General features: G+C 59.5%; 2 protein-coding genes across 8 annotated transcripts in view; one reads left to right on the forward strand and one right to left on the reverse strand.

The window, feature by feature from the left end:
* Nucleotides 1–4107, forward strand: TIMM22 (translocase of inner mitochondrial membrane 22). Its single transcript, XM_074923281.1, has 4 exons — nucleotides 1–278; nucleotides 727–923; nucleotides 1962–2034; nucleotides 3129–4107. Exons 1-4 carry the CDS (start codon nucleotides 50–52, stop codon nucleotides 3203–3205), a joined length of 576 nt encoding a protein of 191 aa, XP_074779382.1. The 5' UTR covers nucleotides 1–49; the 3' UTR covers nucleotides 3206–4107.
* An 823-nt stretch (nucleotides 4108–4930) lies between these two features.
* The window catches only part of ABR (ABR activator of RhoGEF and GTPase), a 41916-nt gene continuing 23333 nt past the window's right edge, over nucleotides 4931–23513 (reverse strand). For 2 of the 7 annotated variants that reach the window (XM_074923274.1, XM_074923277.1), the window contains 17 exons: nucleotides 21726–21778; nucleotides 21422–21562; nucleotides 20959–21080; nucleotides 20676–20841; nucleotides 20435–20557; nucleotides 20078–20153; nucleotides 19823–19927; nucleotides 19264–19338; nucleotides 19019–19116; nucleotides 18775–18906; nucleotides 11005–11064; nucleotides 10759–10868; nucleotides 10374–10513; nucleotides 9747–9881; nucleotides 9347–9452; nucleotides 7531–7678; nucleotides 4932–7343 (listed from right to left, as the gene is read on the reverse strand). In XM_074923274.1, coding sequence (XP_074779375.1) covers nucleotides 7254–7343; nucleotides 7531–7678; nucleotides 9347–9452; nucleotides 9747–9881; nucleotides 10374–10513; nucleotides 10759–10868; nucleotides 11005–11064; nucleotides 18775–18906; nucleotides 19019–19116; nucleotides 19264–19338; nucleotides 19823–19927; nucleotides 20078–20153; nucleotides 20435–20557; nucleotides 20676–20841; nucleotides 20959–21080; nucleotides 21422–21562; nucleotides 21726–21778 — 1880 coding nt within the window. In that variant the 3' untranslated portion in view covers nucleotides 4932–7253. Of the gene's footprint in view, nucleotides 7344–7530; nucleotides 7679–9346; nucleotides 9453–9746; nucleotides 9882–10373; nucleotides 10514–10758; nucleotides 10869–11004; nucleotides 11065–15310; nucleotides 15687–18774; nucleotides 18907–19018; nucleotides 19117–19263; nucleotides 19339–19822; nucleotides 19928–20077; nucleotides 20154–20434; nucleotides 20558–20675; nucleotides 20842–20958; nucleotides 21081–21421; nucleotides 21563–21725; nucleotides 21779–23513 lie in introns of those variants that run through there. The other 5 variants (XM_074923272.1, XM_074923276.1, XM_074923275.1 and 2 more) reach the window with 4 other exon arrangements.

Below are 23513 nucleotides of genomic sequence, written 5' to 3' on the forward strand. Positions count from 1 at the left end.
GGAGCCGCGGGACCGGCGCCTCGCGTGGGCCGGGTGGCCGGGGCCGGTCATGGCGGCAGTGCCACCTTCCTCCGCTTCGGGGGGCCCGGAGCCGCCCCCCCCGCCGCTGCAGTACAGCCTGTTGCTGCAGCACCTGGTGGGAGACCAGCGGCGGCCCCGCGCCTGGGACCCCGCCGCTCTCGGCGGCATCCCCAGCCCGCCCAAGAGCGAGGAGCAGAAGATGGTGGAGCGGGCCATGGAGAGCTGCGCCTTCAAAGCGGCGCTGGCCTGTGTGGGAGGTGCGGCGGGGGCGGTTGAGGGAGTCGGGGGAGGCTAGAGGGACGGGGCGTTGAGGGGGAGCTGTAGTCGGGGCAGCCACCTGGCGGGGGCGGGGGGCACCGACCTGTAACATCGGGAGAGGGGCGGGTGGAAAAGAGGCTGCAGCACAGCAACCCCCGTGTTTAATTTTCCTCCCTCGAGGCCTCCTCCAGTGGCTGTCACAGGTCGCATGGTGGGGTCTGTCTGTTTTCCTTTCTTGCAAAGGAAGAGGCACTCACAGCCTTTCCTCAGCATAAGCCGTCAGCAACAGTGTCTGCAGGATCAAGGGACAGACCATTTGCACTCTTGCACAGCCCCTTTCACACTGCAGCGTTGACAGACAGTGGGAGCGGAGGTGCTCTGGTTCCTGTGGGCAATGTACTGCTCGAATCCAGCCAGGGTTCATTTTATACTGTTTGTCTTTTACAGGATTTGTTCTGGGAGGTGCGTTTGGGGTCTTCACAGCTGGCATCGACACCAACGTTGGGTTTGATCCCAAGGATCCATATCGCACACCAACTGCAAAAGAAGTCCTCAAAGATATGGGGCAGCGAGGCATATCCTATGCAAAGAACTTTGCCATTGTGGGTGCCATGTTCTCCTGCACCGAATGTGTGGTAGAATCTGTGAGTAATAAATTCTTAAGCATTATGAAATGTTTTCTTGTACGCTTAATAATCTCTTTTACTAGATCCAAATAAGTATGTATATCCCCTTTATAACAGGGTAAGAGAGTAGGCTAGTTTGGTCTCTTTCTTGGCCATCAGAGCTTTTCAGCTTAGAGACATGTCTTCAGAACTGTTGTTGTCTGACAGAATGAGCAGAAGAGCATGCAGTAGTGAAGTCCTTTTCGGGTCAAGTCCTGAACATATTGGCAAGTATAGGCATTACTTTTTAAAACCCTAGCTACAAGTACTTGTTACTTTAAAACATCAAACTGTGTGTTGCAACATGGTAATTTGAACCTCTAAAAAATCCATATGCAGAAAGGGATCCTTTAATGAAAGTTCTTAAGTAACAGGCCTATTTTGTCTTGCCCCTACAGCAAGAAATGTTCTTGTACAGCTCGGTGGTAGATCTGTCATCCGTTTTCTTAAATAGAAAAATTAGCCTGTTATGAATTTTGAGTACTGCCTTTTAATTGAAAGACAATTATTTCTTAACTAAGAAGAAAAGTGTGTTTGCTTGTGTAATGGAGCAGAACAAATAGATCTCTGCACTGGTGAAAATTGAGCGTGCTCTGGCTGTAGAAATAGTACACCTTTGTCAGCAGGGTGCTGTGCTCTCGCCTGTGCTGAGAACCAGGCTGCATGGCCAGGCTCAGTGTTGCACTCCTGTAGTTACAGTGCCTCTAAAATCTCTGAGTTGGCACCAGTGCACAGCGCTGTGTTCAGGGGGCTGTATTGGCTCACCTGGGAATCTTTGCCATAGCACTGCATTGCACCATATGGATTTGTCTTACCTCTCCTGGTGACCCGTTCCTTCCTCTTCTGGCCCTGCAAGTCCTGTGTTTGAGAGTGCAGGGGGCCATCTGCTGAGAATAGAGGGAAAAGCATCCTCAGCTGAGAAGGGGCTGGAAGGTCATTTAATCTTTCTTGGTATTAGTACGGATACTGAGTGTTTTTTCCGTATTTACTTGTTGATTCTGATTTTTAATTCCATAGTATCGTGGAAAGTCAGACTGGAAGAATAGTGTTATTAGTGGCTGCATCACCGGAGGAGCAATCGGCTTCAGAGGTTGGTAGTGCCTGCTATGAACTATTTCTTTGATAAGACTCTAATTCATTTAAGCAGTAAGCGGTGTTTTTAACAGAACACTACAAATGTCTTTGCATGGTGTTATGGTGATGTCAACATGAGAGCATACTCCAGACTGGCAGAACTGCTCTCTATTGCTTTCCTGTCAGCTTGAAAGATATGTGTGGGTAGAGAAGGCTTGGTCATACAGGACGGTGAGATTGGAGGAAAATCAACAGATTTGACTTGAGAGAAAAATCTGAAAATGGTGTTAGCTCTCCACACTCTTCTGTGGTGTTGTGGGGAGGGAGCCAAAAATACATACTGAGCAACTGAAGCTACAGCTCTTGTGTTAACAGAGCTCTACTTATATATACTATTTCACTGGCAGTAAGTCTGTTAATTTGCACAGTGTGTAAAATGGTTTCCTCCTTTCTCATGTGTCAATTCAGACAATTCTATTTAGCTGTGAAAGAGCAGGAACACTGGGATTTTAGTCCAGCAGGCACCAGTGGGGCCTTTGGGAAGCCTTGAGTGCTAACAACATCTGGAGAAAAGCCCCAAGTAGGAAGAGAGCTGCTCTGCTCATTAGAAATATCAAACTTCTCTCACCTCTGCTTAAGAAAAAAACCTGTCCGCAGAGCATAAAAGAAAAGAAAGTGCTATTGAGAGTGCTTCTAATTGAGCTTGTTAAGTTGTGTCTGTCCTGGACCTAATCCTCTTGGCACTTTCAAAGCAGTAGCTGCCCTTCCTATCCCTCCCTAGTCCAACTGCAAAGCCACTCGCAACGCTCAGATCAGAGCGTGCTCAAGTCAGCAATGACCACTGGCATTTTCTATCCCTTGGAGGGAGACTTGGCAACACAGCACCCTGCCAGCGTGCTGGGCTAGTCCAGCCATGGTAGTTTTAAGTCCAGTGTGTGCCAGGTTCCCTGCCTCACCCTGGGCAGTGGTAGTGCCAGTGTTCCCTGCTAGCGAATCACCAGGTTCCTGCAGGTGTAAGCTCTTCAGGCCAGCACAGCCTAAGCTAGTTTCTGGGAAAAAAAATCTATTTCCTATTTTGTCTCATTCTTTCCCACCTTTTTTGCGTTGCAGCTGGTTTGAAGGCAGGGGTTATCGGCTGTGGAGGGTTTGCTGCTTTCTCCGCTGCAATCGATTACTATCTGCGGTAACAGCGGGATCCCTCGGGAGAAAGTTTCCCTTTAGTTCCAGTGCTGCTGCTAAGAGCCTGCATCACGGCAGAACCATCAGGGTTACCTTCCCACTGCCTTTGGAGTCCTGATCAGTGCAAGCTGGATGGTGTTGGCTGCTCTTCCTGAATGACTAACAATAATCTGGCTCTGAGCCCTGGTGTGCTGCTTCAGGCAGACTTGCGGGAGTATGTGAGGAGGGAGCCAGGCGCAGCGAGCAGTATCTCCAGGACGGATCAGCTGACTGTCAGTTTCCAGGAAACAAGCCTGGACTCTGAGCTTTTTCAATCCTTTGGGTCTGATTTTGATTAAGTCTGTTGCTAGCATCAAAAGAGACAGAAGGACAATCTCCAAAAAGAAATGCAGTGATTTAGGTTACCGTGTGTTTGAACATGCTGCAACTGTTTAACACTTACCAGTTTGCAGCTTGCTACTCTGTTGGGGAGAGGTAAGATCCTGTGGAGAAATAAGTTTGTTCCAGGCTTTTCTTAAAATACCAGCTGAAGAGAAACCACCATCTGTACAACTTGTCTTATTTCAAGTACAGAGATGAGAGCCAGATTTCTTTACCATGTCTTAAAGGGAAAAGCAAAAAATGAACCCTTAGCCTTAGAACCATGTGGTTACTGGCAGATGAACAAAACAGTTTAAGGGGAAAAAAAAGAGGTTGTTGCAGAAGTATAATTCTGTGTAGCCACTTGGCTAGCCTGATTTAACCTCACTGTGGGAGTACAAATAATCTTGCTACTGCTTCAACTGCCACAGGCTCACATCATTAGTTCCAGCAGTTTGATAGTGAGACTAGAAAGCAGAGTTGTGAGAATAAACCACTGTTAGACAGATAACTGGGCGTTCACTTAGCACTGTCTGTTTCCCATCACGTCCCTGAAACACTTCTGAGTGCCCCAGTGTTACACTGTGGGAAGCAAAGTGTTATTTCTGCAGAACATTGGTACTGATGTCAAAACATGTTCATTAGCTCAAGGAACTGCTCCCTTTTTGATTTGTGTTCGTATTAGCCCTCTTGCTCTTCAAACCAAGCTCTGTTCTCAGACCTCAGGGAGTCATTTTTATACTCAGAAGAGTTTAGGCTTCATTGAGCCACTCCACAAGGGCAAACACCCACCCTGATCTTTCTGAGACAGTGGGATTTCGGATTGAGTGCGCACACCTAGTAGGGCTTCTCCCACCCCCTTCCCCTCCTTTGCATCCACAGTTTGACATCCCAGAATGGTGACAGCACTTGCTTACCTGGAAGAGCAAAACTAGCAGGGTGGTTTGGCTGATACTGTGGGCAATGGTCAGTCTGGAGGCATATTGTTTCCCATTCCCACATGGAAAGAAGTGGGGAGACAGCACCATGTGATCTATCAGATGAGGTTTCCAGAGCGCCTGATGTCCCTTGCTGTGCCTGTTCAGTATCCTCAGGCCAGAAGCTGTGCAAGTCAGCTGAATTTTAAGCTTGAGTAATTCTGGGCTGAATCCAGACTGACTCCAGACAGTCCAGGTTTTTTCCTCCAGAATGTACTGAAATGCAAGGATGTAGCCCAAACCATAAGATGTCTCTTAAAATATTGCCTGGCACAATGCCTCTGCTTATACCACTGGCTTGAAGTGCAACTAGGAAGAGTTCCACGACAGAAAGAGAAGAAGCTGTGATGCCAAGGTGATCAGTTAGTGCAAACAGCAACACCACAGGGCTCCTTTTGTGCAAATGTTGGGGCTTTGCATTTTTATTAACATTTTTTTTTTCTCCTCACATGGTTTACAGCCATTTAAAGTTTAGAATCTACAGAAATTGAAACAAAACACAAACAAAAATATATCCTTAACAACTTTTGAAAGTCAAATATTAATTAACAGTTCTATTCTACCTGTAGCTGCAAAAGTCCACCCCCCCCCCTCTTTTCCTTCCTGTAGGGACAAGCAAAAGCCAGTCACGGGGACGGCCGCAGCCTGTTGTGCTGGGGCTGTGTGGACCGGGCCTCCAGCCACTGTCGCAGGGGGGATTTGGCTGTACAGTCTCCATCTGGAATGACAGTATCGTGGACAGAGACTTGGACACATGTAACAAATCAGACACACAGAGAGGGATCTGTTGTGCAGTCAGATCTAAAACTCGGCCTCCTTACTGGGTCCAGGGCCAAGACAGACGCCTGGTTATTTTCTGCAATGCTGTTTCCCTTCTGTTTAGCTGGTAGTCAAGAGGAGCAGGGTCTGGAGTGTGAGCCCTTTGGAGGGGGACTGAAAGACCTCTCCTTTAGTTGCTTTGCTGGTGCAGGGCTGGCAGGTGCTGCCTTCCCCGGGGGGGGGGTGGGCTTAGGACATACCTGGTGCATCGGTGGCAGGCGGCCGGGCTCTACCGGGAACAGTCTGTTAGTCGGGAGGGTAAAGGCAACGCTGCTGTTAGCAGGGATACGCTTGGTCACTTCCCATCCATCTCCATTTGGCACAGGAGAGCACAGGGCCAACGCATTCGGGGATGGGGGGGGCTTTTCCCACGAGAACACGGACTCGGCTCACAGAGCGAAAGGTTTTGTGTCCCAACAGGTACCAGCACCTACCTGTGAGCGTGGGAGGGTGAGGGGTGTACTGGGAGCCAGGCGCTGGGGTGGCCAGAGCACAGCCTGGCAGCAAGCACAGGCATGTGGCCGTCCTGCCCTGGGACGTGGTGTGACGGCTCCAGCCACCAGCCTCGGGGGTCAGCAACTGGAGCCGCTAACAGACCTGAGCTGGCTGGGCACGGCTCACCCAGCAGCAACTGCTTTGTGAGAGAGAAAATGAAGCACTTCTGCCTTCAGTAGCGAAGGCCACGAAGGCTTTCCTCCTCCTGTCCCTCTGCGCTGGTTTCCAGCTGCTGCAGAGCGCTCAGCTGGCTGGCACCGGGGCAGGGCCACGTGCTGCCATTTGCCCGGGGCAGCGGGGACAGCCAAGGAGGGAAACAAAAACCTCCCCGTTCTTGTGGCCACGGCAGGAACGCTGGTTGCCTGGGCAGGCTCTGCCACAGGGCACAGCCGGTGTCAGCAACCCTTGTGGCAGTGCTGGGCTGGCAGGGGCGTGCGCCTCACTATGGCAGAGGTACAGGCATGGGGAAACGGCAGGGACCCCGCTCCCTGCCCCACCATGGCTTCTTGGGGAAATTGTGGGATCCACGTGCCCTGATGGGACCCCATCGGTGCTGGGGCACAGACCTGGCGTCAGCCCGTAGCGGAGGAAGCAGACCTGACTGGCTGGCTGTCCCTCAAGCCTGCTGTGGATTGAGACCAGCACAGCACCCCTCGCTCCAGCCTGGTGTGATGGGTTACCCCAAAAAGCTACTTGGAGGCGAGATAACAGCGAGGCAAGTAACCACCACGCTACACACACACAGGCAAAGCACAGGATAAGGGCTGTAGAGGGGACTGGCCTGAAAGCACCCAGAAGAGACGTGGCGAGGAGGAAGCAGCACCTTACTCCTCTGCTCTCGTGGTCGCAGGTTTGCTCGGGCCAGAGCAGAATCCAGGCACGGGGTCCGACGTTTGCGCAGGCAGCAAGCCAAAGCAGAGCTGGTGGTCACCGTCACCGGGGAGGGAAGCCCGTGAGCTCCCAGCCTCTGAAGCGAGCCGGTGCTGCACATGCAGGCGTGGAGCAGGGGAGCCGGGCAGCAGAACAGGCACTCGTGGCACGCTGCAGGCTTCGAGCTGGGCGAGACAAGGGGCTGCCTGGTAGGAGTGAGTGGGCAGAAAGGAGTCCAGGAGAAAACTAGCCGAGGGGGAAGCCTGTGTCCACAGCCCTTGTCAGTCACTACCTCTTCCGTCGAACAAATATACATAAAAACAACTCTTGAACACAAGAAGGGACATAAGACACGACTACTTTACAGAGAGGCACGGTGCCTGGAATGGGACCGGGCCACTGGTACGCGATTGTACAGGAGCTGCAGGCGGCACCGTCCTGGGTCCGGGCCGGTCTCCCTGGGGGGCTGTGATCCAGTCCGTGTCCCCCAGCAGGGAGCTGGGAGTGTTTGCAGCTGGTGCCTTCTCCCTGCAGGCTACACGTCCGTGGAGAAGTAAAGTGTGTTGCGTTTCAGCTCAGTAAAGGAGATGGGAGGATGCTGCAGGTAGTAGAGAAGGACCTGGACCTGTAGCAGGCAAATGGAGGGTGTTAGGCCAGAAAGGGGCAGAGCTGCCACCTCCCAGCTTGTCCCTGTGCAGCCACATCCAGCAAAGAGTGACAAATCTACCCAGACAGGCAGGTAAACCCCTCTGCTCCCCACCCCAAGGGTGCTGGTGCGGGCTGTGGCCCCACGCTGCCAGCACAGCTCTTACCTGGGCCATCACATCGTGAGACCAGATATCGGAGGCCAGGGTGAGGTGTCCCTTGCTCTCCCCCTCTGAGGGTCTCAGCAGTGTCGGCCCGAAGACTGTTGCCAGGTTGTGGAGAGACATTTTATTGATAGGCTCCTTTTCAGCGACCCTGCGGGTTAGGGGGAGAAAGGGAGCATGAGCAATGGGGCAACCATGGGGCGATGTGGGGGGCGAGTGCTGCTCTCCCTTCTCCCAGCCCCGCCGGGGCACCTCTGGCTTGCCATTGCCCTTCACAGCCCCTGGCAAACCCAGGTGCAGGGCAGGGAGCTCTGCCCCCTTCACGGCCTCTGCTGGAGCTGCTGGGCCTGGCCGGGAGCCCCGGGGTGTGATGTGGCAGCAACCAAGCCCTTGCTTGCTTATGTGCTGCGGGGCCTCCACCCTTCCCGAGCCCCGGCAGGGTACGGGGAGCTCCACACCAGCCCGTGCCTCCCCGCACCCACTCCCCCCACAGCTCCCTACCCTGCCGACCCTGTGGGACCCCAGCCAGCCTGCATCGAGGGAACCAGGGCCACAACATTGCCATGTTAGGAGGCAGCTGTGCTCCCCGGCACAGGCTGCACGGTTGAGCCCTGGCCAGGGGAGCAGATGTGGGAACTGGCTGTGCCCGGTTCTCAGGATGGAAATGGATTTTTCCTTCCCCACCCCCAGCATCAATCACTTTTTCTGTTTGGTTTTAGCCAAACCAGAGGGAAAAAAAAAAAGCTTTATGATGCAAGTAACATGAGCTGTGAGCCCCAGCCCCAAACTCGCAGCCAGCTCTGGCCAGGCTCTGCATGCTGCACTGCCGCCCTGCCCACAGCCCCATGCCCTCCACGGCTTTCGGGCCCCCAGTGAGCCCCAGAACTGTTTGTGCCCAGGTTCAGATGGCCTTCATCTGGTCCAAGATAAAGCCCAGCAAACCACACATTGCTGCACTCGCCCTGGGATGAGCATCATGGGGCATCACCTGCAGCTCTGCGACACATCCCCAGAGCTGTCTCTGGGTCCTGGCCACCCACTGCAGGCAAGTTACAGGGATTATTGCACCTTGTTTTGCAGGGCTGGTGGGAAGGGATGTAGCCCTCAGTTTTTCTGCTAAGGGGGACACTGCACAGCTCCCACTTTATTCCCCATCCCGTGCCAAGGCCAGCTGCTCCCCACGGAGAGCTTTTCCAACCAGCTGCACACTGTCTGCCGCAGCCAAGAGCTGCATCTTGCCAGAGGACGTGGTGTGCTCCCTGCGGAGCTGACCCGCATCAACGGCCGTGCGCTGCACAGTCCCTGCTGGCACCATGGTCCTGGGGTGCCAGGGGGTGCTCTGTGGGGCAGAATGGCTCTAGGATGTGTCCAGCATCCTACGGGGCCCATGGAGAGGAGCTGTGAGAAGCCAACACCGCTTCCAGCCAAAGGGACTCACGGCATGCTGGGTCCCAGCCTGAACAGGCTGCAGCCTGGCCAGGACCCTGGTGAATGTGACAGAGGCCAGGGAGACAGGGCAGGTGGGACACACCTGGGGCTGCACCCTCTTGGAGGGGCTGGGAGAGGGAAGGGCCACTCTGGCACCTGCCCAACACTGTTGCTGGCCCCAGCTGCCGCCTGCAGCCCTGCTCTGCACCAGTACAGCACCATCTGCCTCCAGTTCAGGATCAGCCCGTGGCCACGCAGGCATCCCAGGGATCAGACAGCAGCTCTTAACTCCACTAGTGTCCAAACCCCTCAGCAAAGCAGCGAGACAGACCTGTCCTGACCTCCTGCCTACGCTGAGCAGCCCCCAGGTGCCGCAAAGCTGAGCCATTACCTTTTCAAGTGCTCCAGCAGGAAGAGGAAGGTGATGAGGTTGGGGTCAGGCAGTGAACGGAGAAGGTGCATCATGCAGTTCTCCTTGGCAGCAGGATCTGAGAGGGCTGGAAAGGAGGGAGAGGGCTCAGGGCAGGAGCTGGTGACATCTTGTGCAGCCACAGGACCCACCGTGGCCAGATGCCTCCCAGAAGCTGGTGCATGAGTGGCTGTCCCTGCACTGCAGGGCTCTGCCCGCACCCTGGGCAGCAGCATCACGAGCCCCGAGCCTGGAGCTGGCAAGGACAGCCAGTACCAAGCGGGCCAAGTTGCGAGGGACCCTCAGGAGTCTCCCATCCCAGAGCAGGCAATGCCAGAGCCACGCTTGGGCACCGACCCCTTCCCCATCCCCGAGCCCTTACCGATCCCCTCCATGAAGGCGGGGTAGAGTCTGTCAGTGAGGAGGGGCTCGGGCAGCTCACGGAAGTACAGCTTCAGCGTGCCTGCGATGGCATTGATGTCCATGTCACTCAGCATGACCAGGATGTCCTTGTTATCTGTCCAGAGAGCACCCACATGTGACACCTCCTGCGTCTCCTTCCCCTCTGGGTCTCAACCCCCCGTGTCACCCAGGCAGGCTGCCAACTGGAAGGCAGGATGAGCACCACTGGGTCCACAGCCCTGTTTTTAGCCAGGCTGGGGCTGGGAAGAGCCGAGTGGTTCCCTCCTGGCTGGGCAATAGGATGTGGAACAATTTGCAAATCCATTTGCAACGTTGCCCTGACTCAGTGTCTCCCAGGAGCCAGCCAGGCAGGGCGGCAGCTCAGAGACACCAAAGCACAAACAAGGCTGGGACCTCTGGGGGTTTGCTTTCCTAGCTACACCCTCCTCACCCCCAGCCCTTCCTGGGCACAGCGGTGCATTTTGCACACCTGCAGTGCAATAACCAGACCCTGGACTTGCAGGGCAGGGACGAGGGAGGCCTTGGTGCCTGTGAACCCTCCCAGGGGAACATGATGTGAAGGGCAGCCATCCCTCAGGACACTCACTTGCATCGAAGACAGCTTTCAATGCCTGGATGTCAGTGGCGACACCAGAGATCCTGTAGATGCCAACCTCTTCGATGCCCCTCTTCTCCACCTCCTCGATGCACTGGCGCACGATGTAAGGCACCTTGGAGCGCTCACGCCTGCCTCGGAAAGTGGAACCATAAGCAAAGATTTCTGAGGGACCCCGCAGCAGCCAGCCCAGCCCTGCAAACCCTGGGCCAGGGGCAGGATGGGTGGGAAGGATGGAGCTGGCGAAGGAACAGGCAAGTCCCCAACAGAGGGCAAAATCCGAGCTCTCTGCTGCTGGTGGGAGCGAGGGCACATGGTGCAACCCCACACGCACAGGGACTGGCGCAGATCAGCCCCCCCCCAGCCCTGCACGTACTTTGTCACGACGCTGATTTTGACCCCAAAGACGCCAGTCTGCTTTTTGGATGGGGTCCTCTTCAGGCTCATGTCTCTGCTCGTGAACTTCATGGAGAACTCCACCTTGATCTGCAGGAGACAGGTGGTGAGTCCCAGCAGCCCAGCCCAGGCCCGTCACCTCCATGTTGCATGAAGGCACAGCACAGCCCTGGGGAAGGGGCTGCAATCAGAGCGAGGGGCTGTGGGTCCCTGTGGCCCTGCTTACCCCGTTCATCTCAATCACATCCATGTGCCAGTTCTTCGTCTGCACGGCCTGTGGGTCCAGCTGTGAGGAGAGATGCTGTGTGAGCTCCGTGGGTACACAGCCCCATGCCAGACCTTCTGCCACCCCTGAAGCCCCCGACCCACAGATGATGTGGGACATGGGACATGCTCTTCCCTGGCAATGTGCTGCCTACAGCAGAAGGATGGAGAGGGGAAGGTCTGGGGTCCCTCTGGCCATGCCCTGATGCCAGGTGGGCTCAGCCTCCTGCCCTGTCCCCCCTGAGCCCCTGCGAGGCGGTGCTTTAACCCACACCCAAGCAGCAAGAAATTTCCAAGAAATTAGGATTATTTCTGGCAGCAGATTGATGAAACAGAACTAGGGCAGCATTTTCCATGCAGAAAAACAACATCTCCCCATAGCCAGGGCTATTTATAACCCCTGGGAATGACAGGCTCTGCTATTTCTGGCTTCGGGGCTAGCAGGGGACTTGATGCTGCCCCAGTGCCCGGCTGGCCCGACGAGGTGCTGGCATTCCCAAGGCCTCGGCACGTGCCGCAGTGGGTGCCGGGCCCTGGGGCTGGGCAGAGGAGGGTGCAGTTGCCTTTTTGGGGCTTTTCCATCCCCAGCTGGTGGTATCGATCCAGCCCCATCGATCCCTGTAATGCACAAGGCGGGCAGTGGGGCAGAGCCTCACACTAACGTCCCCTCGGGGAAGGGGATGGGATGTGGGAGCTGGCGGGGGCTCCCAGGACCATGTGCACGCAGCTGCCGGGCAAGGCTTGCACCAAGCGTGCGGGGTCACTGCGCAAGGACACGGGAGTTTCCTACAGCTGCTGGGTTGGGAGACGCTCTGTGTGAATGCAAAGATATCCAGAGCTGCTCCTCCAGCCGTGGAGCTGCTGTTCCCCTGCCCCAGCCTCTGGCTGCCCGTGAAGCCACCGCACATCATGATGGGGGGACCTGGGGTGCCTCATGTCCCTTCTTGCACATCAGGACCCTATGTCCCAAGGACAGGCTCGAGCTGCCCTGGCTCTTGGCCCAGACGCAGCACTGTGGCATCGTCCCACGCCCAGCCCGGTGCCACAGTGAGCCCAAGCAGCTCCTCGGCCATCGTGGTGCCATGGGAAACACTGCGGCCTCCAGCACAGCCCAGAAATGTCTCCTGACCCAGCGCACGGGAGAGGCTGGTTAGCACACGCCACCTCCTCCCCACCAGCCCTGCGGCTGCTGGGAATGGCAGCGGGGGGGGGGGGGGGGGGGGGGGGGGGGGGCGGGAGGAGGAGGAGGAAGGCTGCAGCTGCCCTGGGCTCCCGTGGGGCCATGCAGCAGGTCTGGACACCAGGAGGCTGCAGCCAGACCGCTGCCAAGCCCGGCCCTGCCTCGCCAACTCCCCGTTCCCCCCTCAGCACTGCCGTGCACACACCACGGCCAACACCAACCCAACACTGCCTGTCCCACGGGGCTTTCGGCCTTTTTCCCCACACAGGCCGCTCATGGCAGTGTCCAACCCTGAGAGCCCCAGGCTGCAGCAACAAAGCTCTTCACCTCTCAGCCAGGTTGGGAGATGTGGGCCTCCTCGCTCTGCAGCACAAATTTAATTGCAACCACCAAATACGCCTTCCCCATCCCCCGGGTCCCCCCCAGCTCCGACGGCCCTGGTAGCTCACATCTGGAAAGGCTTTAGCGGGACTCTGAATCAAGCTTTAATAAAAGCCAGGTTGGCTGCCGCTAGTGCTGTGGACCTTGCCCTGAGCACACCGCCTCCCTGTGAAGCCGCTTGCCCCCAGTCAGGCAGAATTGTCCCCATCCAGCCCCTCCCATCAGCCAGCACGGTCCCGAATTTGGGTTAGTTCAGCTGGCACCACCAGCCTGAGGTCCCTTGCAGCTGGGGCAGGTCCCCGTGCCCCCATGGTGCCTGGCCCCAGCGCTCCTCCAGCCCTGCATGCTGGCACCCTGCGCAGCGGCAACACTGCCACGCTGCCGGCTCCCCGCAGGAAGCAAAGCCACGGCCGATGCTTCGTCTCCAGGCGTGGGAGGACGGACGGGAGCATCCACCCACAGAGCCAGAGGCAGCTCCTACCCACACAGCGCTGGCAAACACCCCATCTCAGCTGCCACCACCATCTCTTTTTCCTCCAAAGGGAGCTGCTTTGCTCCAGCAAGACATGGGGATGTTCTGGGCTGGTGGGGAACTGCTGGCCTGGGGGCCTTGGGGAACAGCCTCTGTGCCAGCACAGTGCACAGTGGCACAAGTGACGTGCTGCTGTCCCAGATGTCAGCTCCTCTTTGGCAGATTGACCAGCTTCAAACACCGGCCTGTGCCTGGAGAAACTGCTCAGCCAGGGCACCAGCACCTCTCCAGGCTGCTCCCTCCTGCATCTCGGGGGACTCCCAGCAGTGGGGGTATCCGTGCCCAGGCCAGCATCCGCTGTGGTACCGCTCTCATCCATAGCGAGGTGAAACACCCCCTGCAGCCGCCCACAGAGACGTGCCATCATCCTGTTTCCCAAATTATCTGAAGGTGGTTGCTTGTAGGACAACACCTCAGGTTGTGGAGGAAAAGGCAGCAGCGTGGCAGGCGATGAGCATCCCGGCAGCCCTGCAGCTCTTTGTGCATCCTGGGGAGGCTCTGGTGGCAGAGGGACCCCCCAGTCCTGCTGGTGCTTGCCCCCCGCAGCCCCTGCCTGCTGCTCGTCACAGGCTGACTCTGGACTCAAGGGGACAAGGCCACATCCTGGGATTTTGTCCTCAAGATGCCTCTGGGCCGTGCACTGTGGATACAGCTCCTGTGCAGGCAGCAGCAGCAGAGACAGACCCAGGCAGTGCAGGTGAGGAGCTGGGATAGCTCCAAACCCTCATGGCAGCTCCCCAGGCCCCCAAGCACCGGGATAGCTGTGTCAGGGCAGGGACTGCCAGGCTGGGCATGTCCTTTCCCCGCGCCTCACACCCATGAGGTCACCCAACCATCAGCCCGGGGTGAAGCCATCGGAAGCAAATCAGTGACTCAGCCAGTGAGGCCATCTCCGCCACGGCCATGGGGAATGAGTGGCTACAACCAGGGTTGCTTCTCATCAGTGTGGCACCCATGGACACCCCAGTCTGGCCTCCTGTGGCTGCCCTGGCCCCAGCAAGCAGGTGCCCCCACCAGACCTCCATGCCAGCAGCTCCATCCCCAGGGAACAGGTGGTCCCTGAGCTGTTCCGTGCCGTGGGGGCAGAGCAGCCCCCACACCAGCAAATGCTGCCGACGGCAAAGCACAGCCCCAAAAAAAGCAGCAATTCACAGCCCTGTCTGAGAGTGACCCGAGAAGCAGCAGGCGCCCACAGCACAGCAGGACCATGCACAGACCCGCCGGGGCCGCATCCTGCCCCGGTGACTCCTGGTTGGCAGCAGGCAGGGAAGGGACGTGGGACTGGGAAACAAAACCCCCTCATATTTTGATGCAGCAACAGCCGGCAGCAGCCGCCGGGCAGCCTCCCCACATGGCCCTCGCTGCCCCTTAATCCCCTCTGCGGGAGCAGCGGCGGCGGCACAGAATCGAGGTTAATGCCACTGCGTCACAGGCAGCCCCACGGCTGAGCAAACCTCGGCCCCGCTGCTGCCAAACCAAACCCCCACGGGCCCAGGCAGCTCCTGCCTGCGCTTGCAGCCAAGCCCTGAGCCAGCAGCTCCCCGTGCAGGGGGACCCTGCAGAGTGAAACCCCCCGAGATCCCCATGAGATCACAGGGGCTCTGGGACCGCCTGTGACGGTGCTGTTCCCTCCCTTGTCACCTCCGTTGCCCACCCCTGCTCTCTGTCCCCCCACGAAGGTGTCCAGCATGGATTGATGTGGCTGCGACACAGCCGTGAGCTGGGGGAAGCCTGGATGGACCCAGGGTAGGGGGGTTGCAAACCAAGCAAGAGGGGGTACGCTGTGGCACCCCAAAAGCCCGGCCCTGACCAGCCCACAAGCATCGCTACCACTGGGGCTGGGCGGGGGGGGGTCTCTGCCCTCCCTCTGCAGGACCCCCCAGCGCAAACAGCTCAGCCCACCAGCACACAGAGGGAGAGGGAAGGGGAAAACCAAGCACCTCACAGGCTGCTAACTGCTTCTAAGAGCTCCCAAAGCGCTCCAACAGTCTCCCTACTCCATGCAGACCCCACAGCCCTCTCCCCACAAGCGATATCAGAGCCCCCCCCAGCCCCACAAAGCCACAGCCACCCCGCACGGCAGAACCCAGCGACACGGCGAAGCCGTCCCAGAGCCCCGTTTGGTGCCCACCACCCTCCTCGCCAGCCGTCCCCCCGCTACACCCCTCGAGGCACCTTCTGTCGGAGCAGTTTGCTGCGCACCCTGCCCCAGAGACGGGCGCCCGTGTTGGGGGGCCGCTTCCCCTCGGGCTCCTCCACGCCGCGCTCCGGCTGCTCGCCCGCGGGGCCGGGGCTGCCGTCCGGCTGCACCAGCACCTCCGTCATCGCGATGACCGCTTCGACTCCAGGGAGGCGAGACCAGACGGTGGCCAAGGGTGGCCGGGGCTGCGTTAAGACAGCACCCACATCCCTTCTGCTCTGGGTGGGAGGTCAGCGGCGGCCGGGGCGGCGGGGGCTGGCGAGGGCAGCCCGGTTGGGGCAGCAGGAAGGCGAGCGGGCAAGGCTCATCTTCAGGGTGTGAGCCAGGCTGTCGAGAGGCAGCTCGGCAGCCCCAAAAGCCTCCCTCCCCCTGCGAGGAAGTGACTCAAAGGCAGCCCCCCCCCGGCGGCCCCCACGCGTTTAACTCTCGCCCTGCCGCCCGCCGCCGCTCGGGAAGGCTGGAGGGGCTGCCCGGCCTCCCCCCCGCCGCTATCCGCTCTTATCCTTCTCCTTCAGCCGCTTCTCAGCGGCAGCCGCTGTCCCGGGAGGCATCGCCGCTGCTGGCCGCAGCATCCCCGGCTCCACCGAGGAGCCAGGCTGGCTCTGCCGGTCTCAGCGAGAGGCACGGGGATGGGACTTTTGGGGTCTCCCCTTAGACCTCGGGACCCCCACGTGCCCCCTCAGCCTGCCCTGGCCCTGTCAGCCCCACTGCCAGGGGGTGATGCGGTGGGGCAGGGGGATGGGGTGCAGGCAGGGTTCTGCCCTGCGCCCCAGCCCTGGAGGGGCCCCTGCCTGCTGCTTCCCCTGACAGGCAGGGACACGGCAAGGTGCAGGACTGGGAGGGAATTCCACTGACCCCAGTCCACCTCTCAGCAGCCCCCTGAGTCCACACAGGTCACGCTGTGGATCCCTGCGGGTTTGGGGAGCCCTGACACCACAAATCTCCAGCCCTCAGAGCCCCCACTGGCCCAGTGAGGGGGACAGATGGACAGGCAGCTATTCCCTGTGGGTACGGCAGGCACCGTGCCCATGACAACACAGGCTCTCCTTCAACAGTGCATCAAACGGGGGCTGAGGAAGGGGCTGTTCCATCCTGCCCCATCACCCCGAGACCCCCTCATGCACCTGCTGCCCATCTCCTTGCCCACCCCAGGGCATGGGGGCCAGATCCAGCCTCTGCAATGGGGGCACAAGCGCTCGCAGCCTGCTCTGCCCACCCCCAGCATCCGTCTGCCACCCCACCACAGCACCAGGCACCCCTGCCAGCACCCACTGGACGCAGCCCAGCTGCTGGGAGACACTGGGACAGTTCAGAGCAAGGCTGAGCCCTGAAGCACCAAGGACACACACTCTCCATGGGGACACGAGCCCCCCATGGCATCTCTACCCCAACCGCAGCACGTCCCAGCCTTGGAAACCACACACAAAATGAGTGTAACAACAACAAAACAGGGTTGATGCCAACCAGGAGTCACAGCGGAGCTGTCCCCATGCCCAGACCCACGGTGGCCCAGGCAGCACAGGGTGCCCATTCTCCACCAGCTCCTGGGGACAGGGCTTGGGGTAGGGTCCAACGCTCACCACGCTGCAGACCCCTCATGCTCAAGAGGAAGCTGGTGCCAACCTTGGCCCCTCCATGGACCCAAACCGCATCCTCTGTGCTGGCAGGACGTGACTCCCACCCATGGCACCTTGGCAGCCTCAGGAGGCCCCCGCTGCTCCCCACAGAGGGGCTGCAGCATCCCCCTCACACGCTGACCTCCTCCCGCCAGCCTGTGATGCTGATAAGCTGCTTTCGTGACCGACCCACATGCCTGGGCCATCAGATTAGAGCTGGGCAGCAGGCACAGTGCCAGCTGCGAAGGGGGGGTTCAGCCATCTTGGCAGCCCCCACACACACACCATGGGCCTTTGCCAAGCTGCTGATGCCAGTGCTCTGTGTCTCCCACTCCTGCTGCTAACTGGAACCAGCAGCAGCTCACGATGAACCCAGGGACTGGCCGGAGTAAGGACCATCCCAGGGCAGAATCTTTGCCTAAACAGCTCAGGGCAGAGGGCAAGGGGGCAGCGCTGGGGCTTGGCCACAACCCACAGCTCCACCAGCATCGCTGCTTGTCCTGCCCGTAGCTGTGCTGCCCCGACTCCCAGGGCAGGGGCTGAGCTGTGGCTCTGGGTGATGGCAAGACAGCCCCAGCCCTGACACCGCCCTGTCCAGCCAGGTCCTCCTTGCGATAAGCAGCCCCAGGGACTCCCCTGTCTCCCTTTCTTCCCCCACGACTTTTGCACAGCAGGGACAAGCTGTGCTGTCCCCATCCCGACCCCCACGTCTCTCAGTGTGACTCATGTTTGTTGACCCAGGCTATTTCCGAGAGCGCAGCTGGACTGATCCCCGTGGGGCGTCGAGCTCCTTCCCTGCCCCAGCCCTCCCTCTTGGCCCAATGCCACCCCCATATCGCTTTTTCCCTGGGGAGAGGGCAACAGACGGGTGATTTGGGGTATGAACAAGCCTCTGGTGAAGCCAAGTCCCCATCTCCCATCCTGTGCTCGGTGCGGTGCTGTCCCCTTCCCAGCAGCATTTCCGTGCTGCTCCCTGCTCCCCCAGGGCCTGCCCTTGGGCACTTTCCCACGGAGCAGGCAGCCCTTTGAAGTGGCCTTGGGTCGAGGGCCATGTCCCAGGCGTGACACTGTCCCCAGCACAGCAGGGGAAGGGAGCCCAACCAGGGGTCCCCACCAGGAAAACACAGGGGCACCCCCATTCTGAAGCATCCCCCACTGCCCTGGGCATCCCTGCAGCCTGGCCAAGAGCAGGGGCAGGGTCTGGGGGATGCAGGGTCTGGGGGCTGCCTGCCCCCCCCCCCCCATCTTCCCAGTCCTGCTCACCTGGGAGCATCTCAGGGCAGTCAAGGCCTCCATCCTCCCTGCATGGCAACCACCAATCAGAGCCAGCTTAGCTGTTGCTCTGGAAACCCCTGTTGCTATAACAGCGGCTGATGGAGGCACAGGAGAGGCAGATGGTGGCAGAGGGGGACATCCACGGCTGTCGGGGAGGGACAGGGGGGCTGCACGCTCAGAGACCTCCCTGGGGTGGGTGCCAAGCCCCTCCCTGCAGCCTCCCCAGGCCACAGAACTGAAATGCTTCCAGTTCAGCTAGGGCTGGACCTGCATCTGGGGGGTGGCCGCTGGCCTTGCCACCTCCACAGGACCCCCTCTCACTTTGTCCCACCTTCTCCCGCAGCCGCCCTGGGACCATCACCCACTTTGCTGCCATTCAATCCCGAGCCACAATCCCTGTACCCCGCTCCCAAAAGCAGAGCTGCCTGCCCATGCTGCCAGGCATCTCCATCCCAGGCATCATGACAGTGCAACCACCCCAGCCCAGGCACCTGGCCCCAAGAGATCCACCGTTGGATGAGAAGATAACCAAAAGCCCCAGCACATACCTGGATCTGCCCCTTGCCCATGATTTTGTCCACGATTTCATTGTTGTCCTTGTTGAGCTTGGTCTTGTCGTAGCACTTCTCATAGCAGAGGATGCGCAGGGACTGGGAGCCCTCCAGCTCGATCTCAAACTCCTGGAGTGTGGAGAAAGGGTGGCTTAGCCTCAGCACCCCACAGCAGCTTTAAAACTGTGGCTGGAAGGAAAAGGGAGGGCACAGTCCCCTCCTTGTATCCCACTCTCCTCACCTCGTTCCACTGCGGCTCAGTGGTGTCCCGGAAAACCCTGGTCTTGGCTTTGCTGACGAAGTAGCCAAAGGAGTCCACCTCCAACGTGCAGTAAAGGTCTGGGGGAGCAGACACCGCTCAGCACCCCAGGAACATCCCCACTGGCTCCCGAGAGACCACTGTGGGCAGAGCGGGGCCACATGCTGGACCCCAGCTCTTCCAATCACACCGGCCCCTTCCGAGCAAGGGTGGGCTCCCACACTTACTGGCAGACTGCTTGAAGCCCTTGGCGGAGTGGACGATGACATGCAGGAACCCGTAGAGCCCAGGGGACTCATCGTCTGTGGCGGGAAGAGCAGAGGCTGTGTCAGGGCTCAGCTGCCACATCCTGTGCCCCGGAGCCAGCGTGCGGGGTGGCTGTCCCCGAGGCAGCCTTTGCCACAGCGAGCACTAGGTGCCTGCAGTGACACCCCAATGTCCCCAACCCCCCGAGGACTGTCCCTAAAGTCTACAAGAGGACACATCTCCTGCTGCTCATCATCCCTGCCGAACATCCCGAGCATTCAGGCTGCTGGATATCCCTGGGGGAGGTTCCCAGTAGGGCTGGCTGGCTCTTGCCCTGGGGACACCTTGGGGTGCTGGAGACCCCTCTAAAGCAACGCCGTGTTGCAGCCGGGATTGCTCTGCCTGGGTGCCCGACTCTGCTCCAGCAGTGCCACCTGGTGGGTAGCTGTCCCCCTGCACAGCCAGGGTCCCCAGACAGAGACCCCACAGCTCCGGCATCATCTGGAGACAGAGGGACCCGCCAGCCCAGCAGACACTCACCGTCCTTATTGCTGGTGACTGGGATGTTGTGGACGGTGCGTAGCTTGAAGCAGGATCCCGTGAGCACCTGCAGCTCCACTGAGCTCAGGACAAAGGCCTGGAGGTCTGGGAGAGGACAGGAGAGGATCTTCAGAGGGACGCAGCCAGCGCTGGCCATGGGGACCAGAGAGCAGCAGGATGCAATCCTGCGGGACCTCCTTGTGACCCCTGCAGTGGCCAGAAGCCCCAGGCGGGCCTCAGCAGCCCCAAACTTACCCTTTTTCTGCAGTTTCTGAATGGCTTCCCTCCACTCAGACCTCTCATAGTCAGAAGACAGCAGGAAGAGGTAGCTCTGTAAAAGAGAGGGTGATGCAGCAGGCTGTGCACAGGCAGGGCTGAACTTGTCCCCAAGCCCACCCTTCTCTGGACATTAGGAAAAAAATTTTCACAGAAAGAGCGGTCAGACAGTGGAAAAGGCTGCGCAGGGAGGGGGTGGAGTCACCACCCCTGGATGTGTTTAAGGGTCGTTTAAATGAGATGTTGGGGGGGGGGAGAACTTTGTAGAGTCGGGCTGATGGTTGGACTGGTGATCCCGAGGGTCTTTTCCAACCTGAATGATTCTGTGATTCTCACCTTCCCATTGCGGTTGTGAATGCGGAAGGGGATGGCAGGCGAGTTGAGAAGCAGCCAGAATTCATTCTCAAACATCTTCTTCTTGAGGCGCTCGATGGCCCGGCTCTGCCCCTTGTTGGCCTTCTGCGGGCGGGGAGCAGACAGGAGCTTTCACAGGCGCCCCTGGCCCCCCATGTCCCACCCCTGACCCAGAGGAAGGCACCCACCCTGGCAGTGGGTCCCACCTGCACCCTCCTCTCACCTCCTTCTGCACCTCACTCTTGATGGCTGAGATCTTCATCTTCATGTCCTCCAGCTCATGGTCGGGGATGACATGGACCTGTGGGCAGTGCTCCGACTCCTCCGGTGAGGGGAACACCAGGTCGGCCAGGGGCACATACCACTTGCAGTCGTACTGCTGGTGCTTCCTGCGGCCGGGGCATGGGCGCTGAGTGATGCCTGACCCCCTCCCCAGCATGTCCCCCAGCCCACTGGAGGACAGGGGGCTTGTGACACATTCCCGCCGTGCCCAGCGCTTTCCTTACCCCACCGCCGTCTTCTTCAGCTTGGCGCAGAGCAGCACGTCGGTGAAAAGGAAGACGTGTCGCAGCTTCCGCGAGCCCTCTGACAGCTCCACCAAGAAGCCATCCTTGACAAGCTGCCGGGTCTGTGGGGCAGCAGGGCTGGCATGAGAGCGGGCAGGGAGCAAAGGCCAACAAACCACAGGGGACGGATGCTCCTGTCCCTCTCCATGGCTCAGCCACCAGGAGTATGGGAAGGTCCATGTCCTCTGGGTGCCATTTTGAGTCCCGTACGCTCAGCAGGGTGCCAGCAGGCAGCAAGAACCAGGTAGAGCCCTTAACTTGCACACAGGACTGCATCTAGAGGAAACCCTCCATCTCCTGGCCCAGCACCATGGAGCTCTTCAGGGTGCAGACACCAGCCAAGGGCTGGCAGAGGGCTCAGCCCTCGCCCTGTGCCCAGGCACTGCCCACCCCGCTGGCTCACCTCCCCCTTGGGGGTGGTGACCGCTGTCCTCCGGGGATCGATGTCCTCATTGATGCTGGAGAGGAAGTTCTGTGAGATGCGGAGGGCGTCCTGGAGCAGCGGGTAGTCAGGGTGGTCGGCCGGGGTGTGCTTGAGGAGGTCCTGGAAGGGGACAGGCACAAGTGAGTGGCCCAAGGGCACTGCCCTGCCTGCAGCACCCGCCCCTGAGACCCCCCAGCAGCGCTCCCCATGGCTGCGGGTCCCTGGGAGCAATGGGGGCAGAGCCCTCCCCCAGCCCCCAACCCGGGACTGGTGTCACACTCACATGCAGGACGAGGGTGCTCCGTGTCACCCGGTCAATGGGTTTGTACAGCAGCGCTGTGGGGAGAGAGGAGGCGTCAGCAGCCACCCACCGCCGGGACCCCAGCCCCGCTCCCACCCACGAGAGCCAGCACGGCATCCATGGGGGCAAGAAGGGGAGACCAGATGCCCAGAGACACCCAGGTGAGCATCTGGGGTCTGTTCCACGTGGAGCCAGCGACAGCTGGACCGTCAGCGTTACTGCCAAGAGCAGTGCTGAGCCAAGGCTCAGCGCCGCAGCCCCGCGCCCTGCTGTGCTGGGGGCAGGAGAAACCACGACGGGGCCGGTGTGCGGAGCAAGGGCAGAGCCCAGCGCTGGCAGCTGCTTGATGTGCCCCTGGATTTCAGGACTGCACCCGGGGGCTTTGCCAGCACTGTGGGTGCCTGCGGGGTCCCCACTAGGGTGACAAGCCCAGACAACTGCCGCATGGTGCTTCCCGCATGGTGCTCTGCTCCAGCACGGCCCCGCATCAGCAAGTTCTGTCCCTGCCGGGGACAGGGCATGATGGGGACACCAACCCAGCCACCATGTCCTTCTCCCCTCTGCTGCCACAGGTCACGGGTGACAAAGCCAGAGGGGCCGTTGTGAACACCGCTCTGTCCTGACTGTGCCGGTGTGTCCCTCTCCGGGGTGAAGGGACTCCGGGCGCAGTGCGGGGACTGGCACGGCCAGCTTGCCGTGCGGTGGCTGCCAAGAGGAAGAGCCACGCGTCACTCCCACCAGCCAGCAGCTTTTTCAGTTTCCCTTTTGGCTCAGCGGCGGGTCCCATCTCTGTCCTGCCCTCGCTGGGCTCTACCACCTCATGGGAGACCCTATGTCCCCCCACCCCAGCCAGCCCTGGGTGCAAGGGGAACCCAGGCTGCTCCAGCAGCAGCAAAACCCCCACCTACAGAGAACGCAGGGGCCAAGACATCATCCCAATGCTGCTGCTCCATGTTCCCTCCTTGCACCCCCCCCGTAATTAATTGCACATGAGGCTCCGTCCGGGGCAGGGGGACAGAGCTGTCCCACACACAGGGCACAGACACCCCCTTTCTCCCGCCATGCACCCTCCTAGCAGGAAACCAGCTCCAGGGGCTCTTCAGAGGCACATTTCATCCCAAGCAGCTGGACCCTCCTCCTCCTCCCTGGCTCTTTGAGCAGGCAAAGGCTGTTCCCATGTCTCCCCAGGCTGCTTACAGCCAGGCAGATGCCTCTGGGTTTTTCCCTTTGCTTGGGGGCACTTCCCCAAACTGCCAAAGCCAAGCAGGGCCAGGCTTGTCAGGACAGGAGAGAGGAGGAAAAGGTGCAACCACTCCCACCCTGTGCTATGAGCCACAGGGGTTCACAGCCCCCTCCAGAGCTCTGGTGCTGCTTTGTGGCACCCAGTCCTGAGAGAGGGACCCCCACCCTGACAAACAGTGGGTCTCTGCTCAGGAGATGAAGATGCAGGGCTGAACCCTGAACCAGAAGCTGCATCCCCCACCACTCCATGCCCCTGCTCCCTGTGGCTGCCAGTGGGAGCCCTGCTCCAGGATGGAGAGGGCAGGCAGGGTGCACCCCGCTTTCCCCCACCCTAGGTCCACGGGGAGGACGGACCTTCTTGCTGCCATCACTACAGGCACATGCAAAGCATGGAGGAGCCCCGGGAGGGGCTGTCCTGGCACAAGGGCTCCTCACCAGCACTTCCACTGGCCTGGGACCCACACGCAGGCAGCAAGGGGCCAAACACCAGCAGGCAGGGACATGCAGTGCCTCTCCCCACCCCCAGCC

This window comes from Athene noctua, chromosome 19, assembly GCF_965140245.1.
Source record: "Athene noctua chromosome 19, bAthNoc1.hap1.1, whole genome shotgun sequence".
In the NCBI taxonomy this organism is placed as follows: domain Eukaryota; kingdom Metazoa; phylum Chordata; class Aves; order Strigiformes; family Strigidae; genus Athene; species Athene noctua.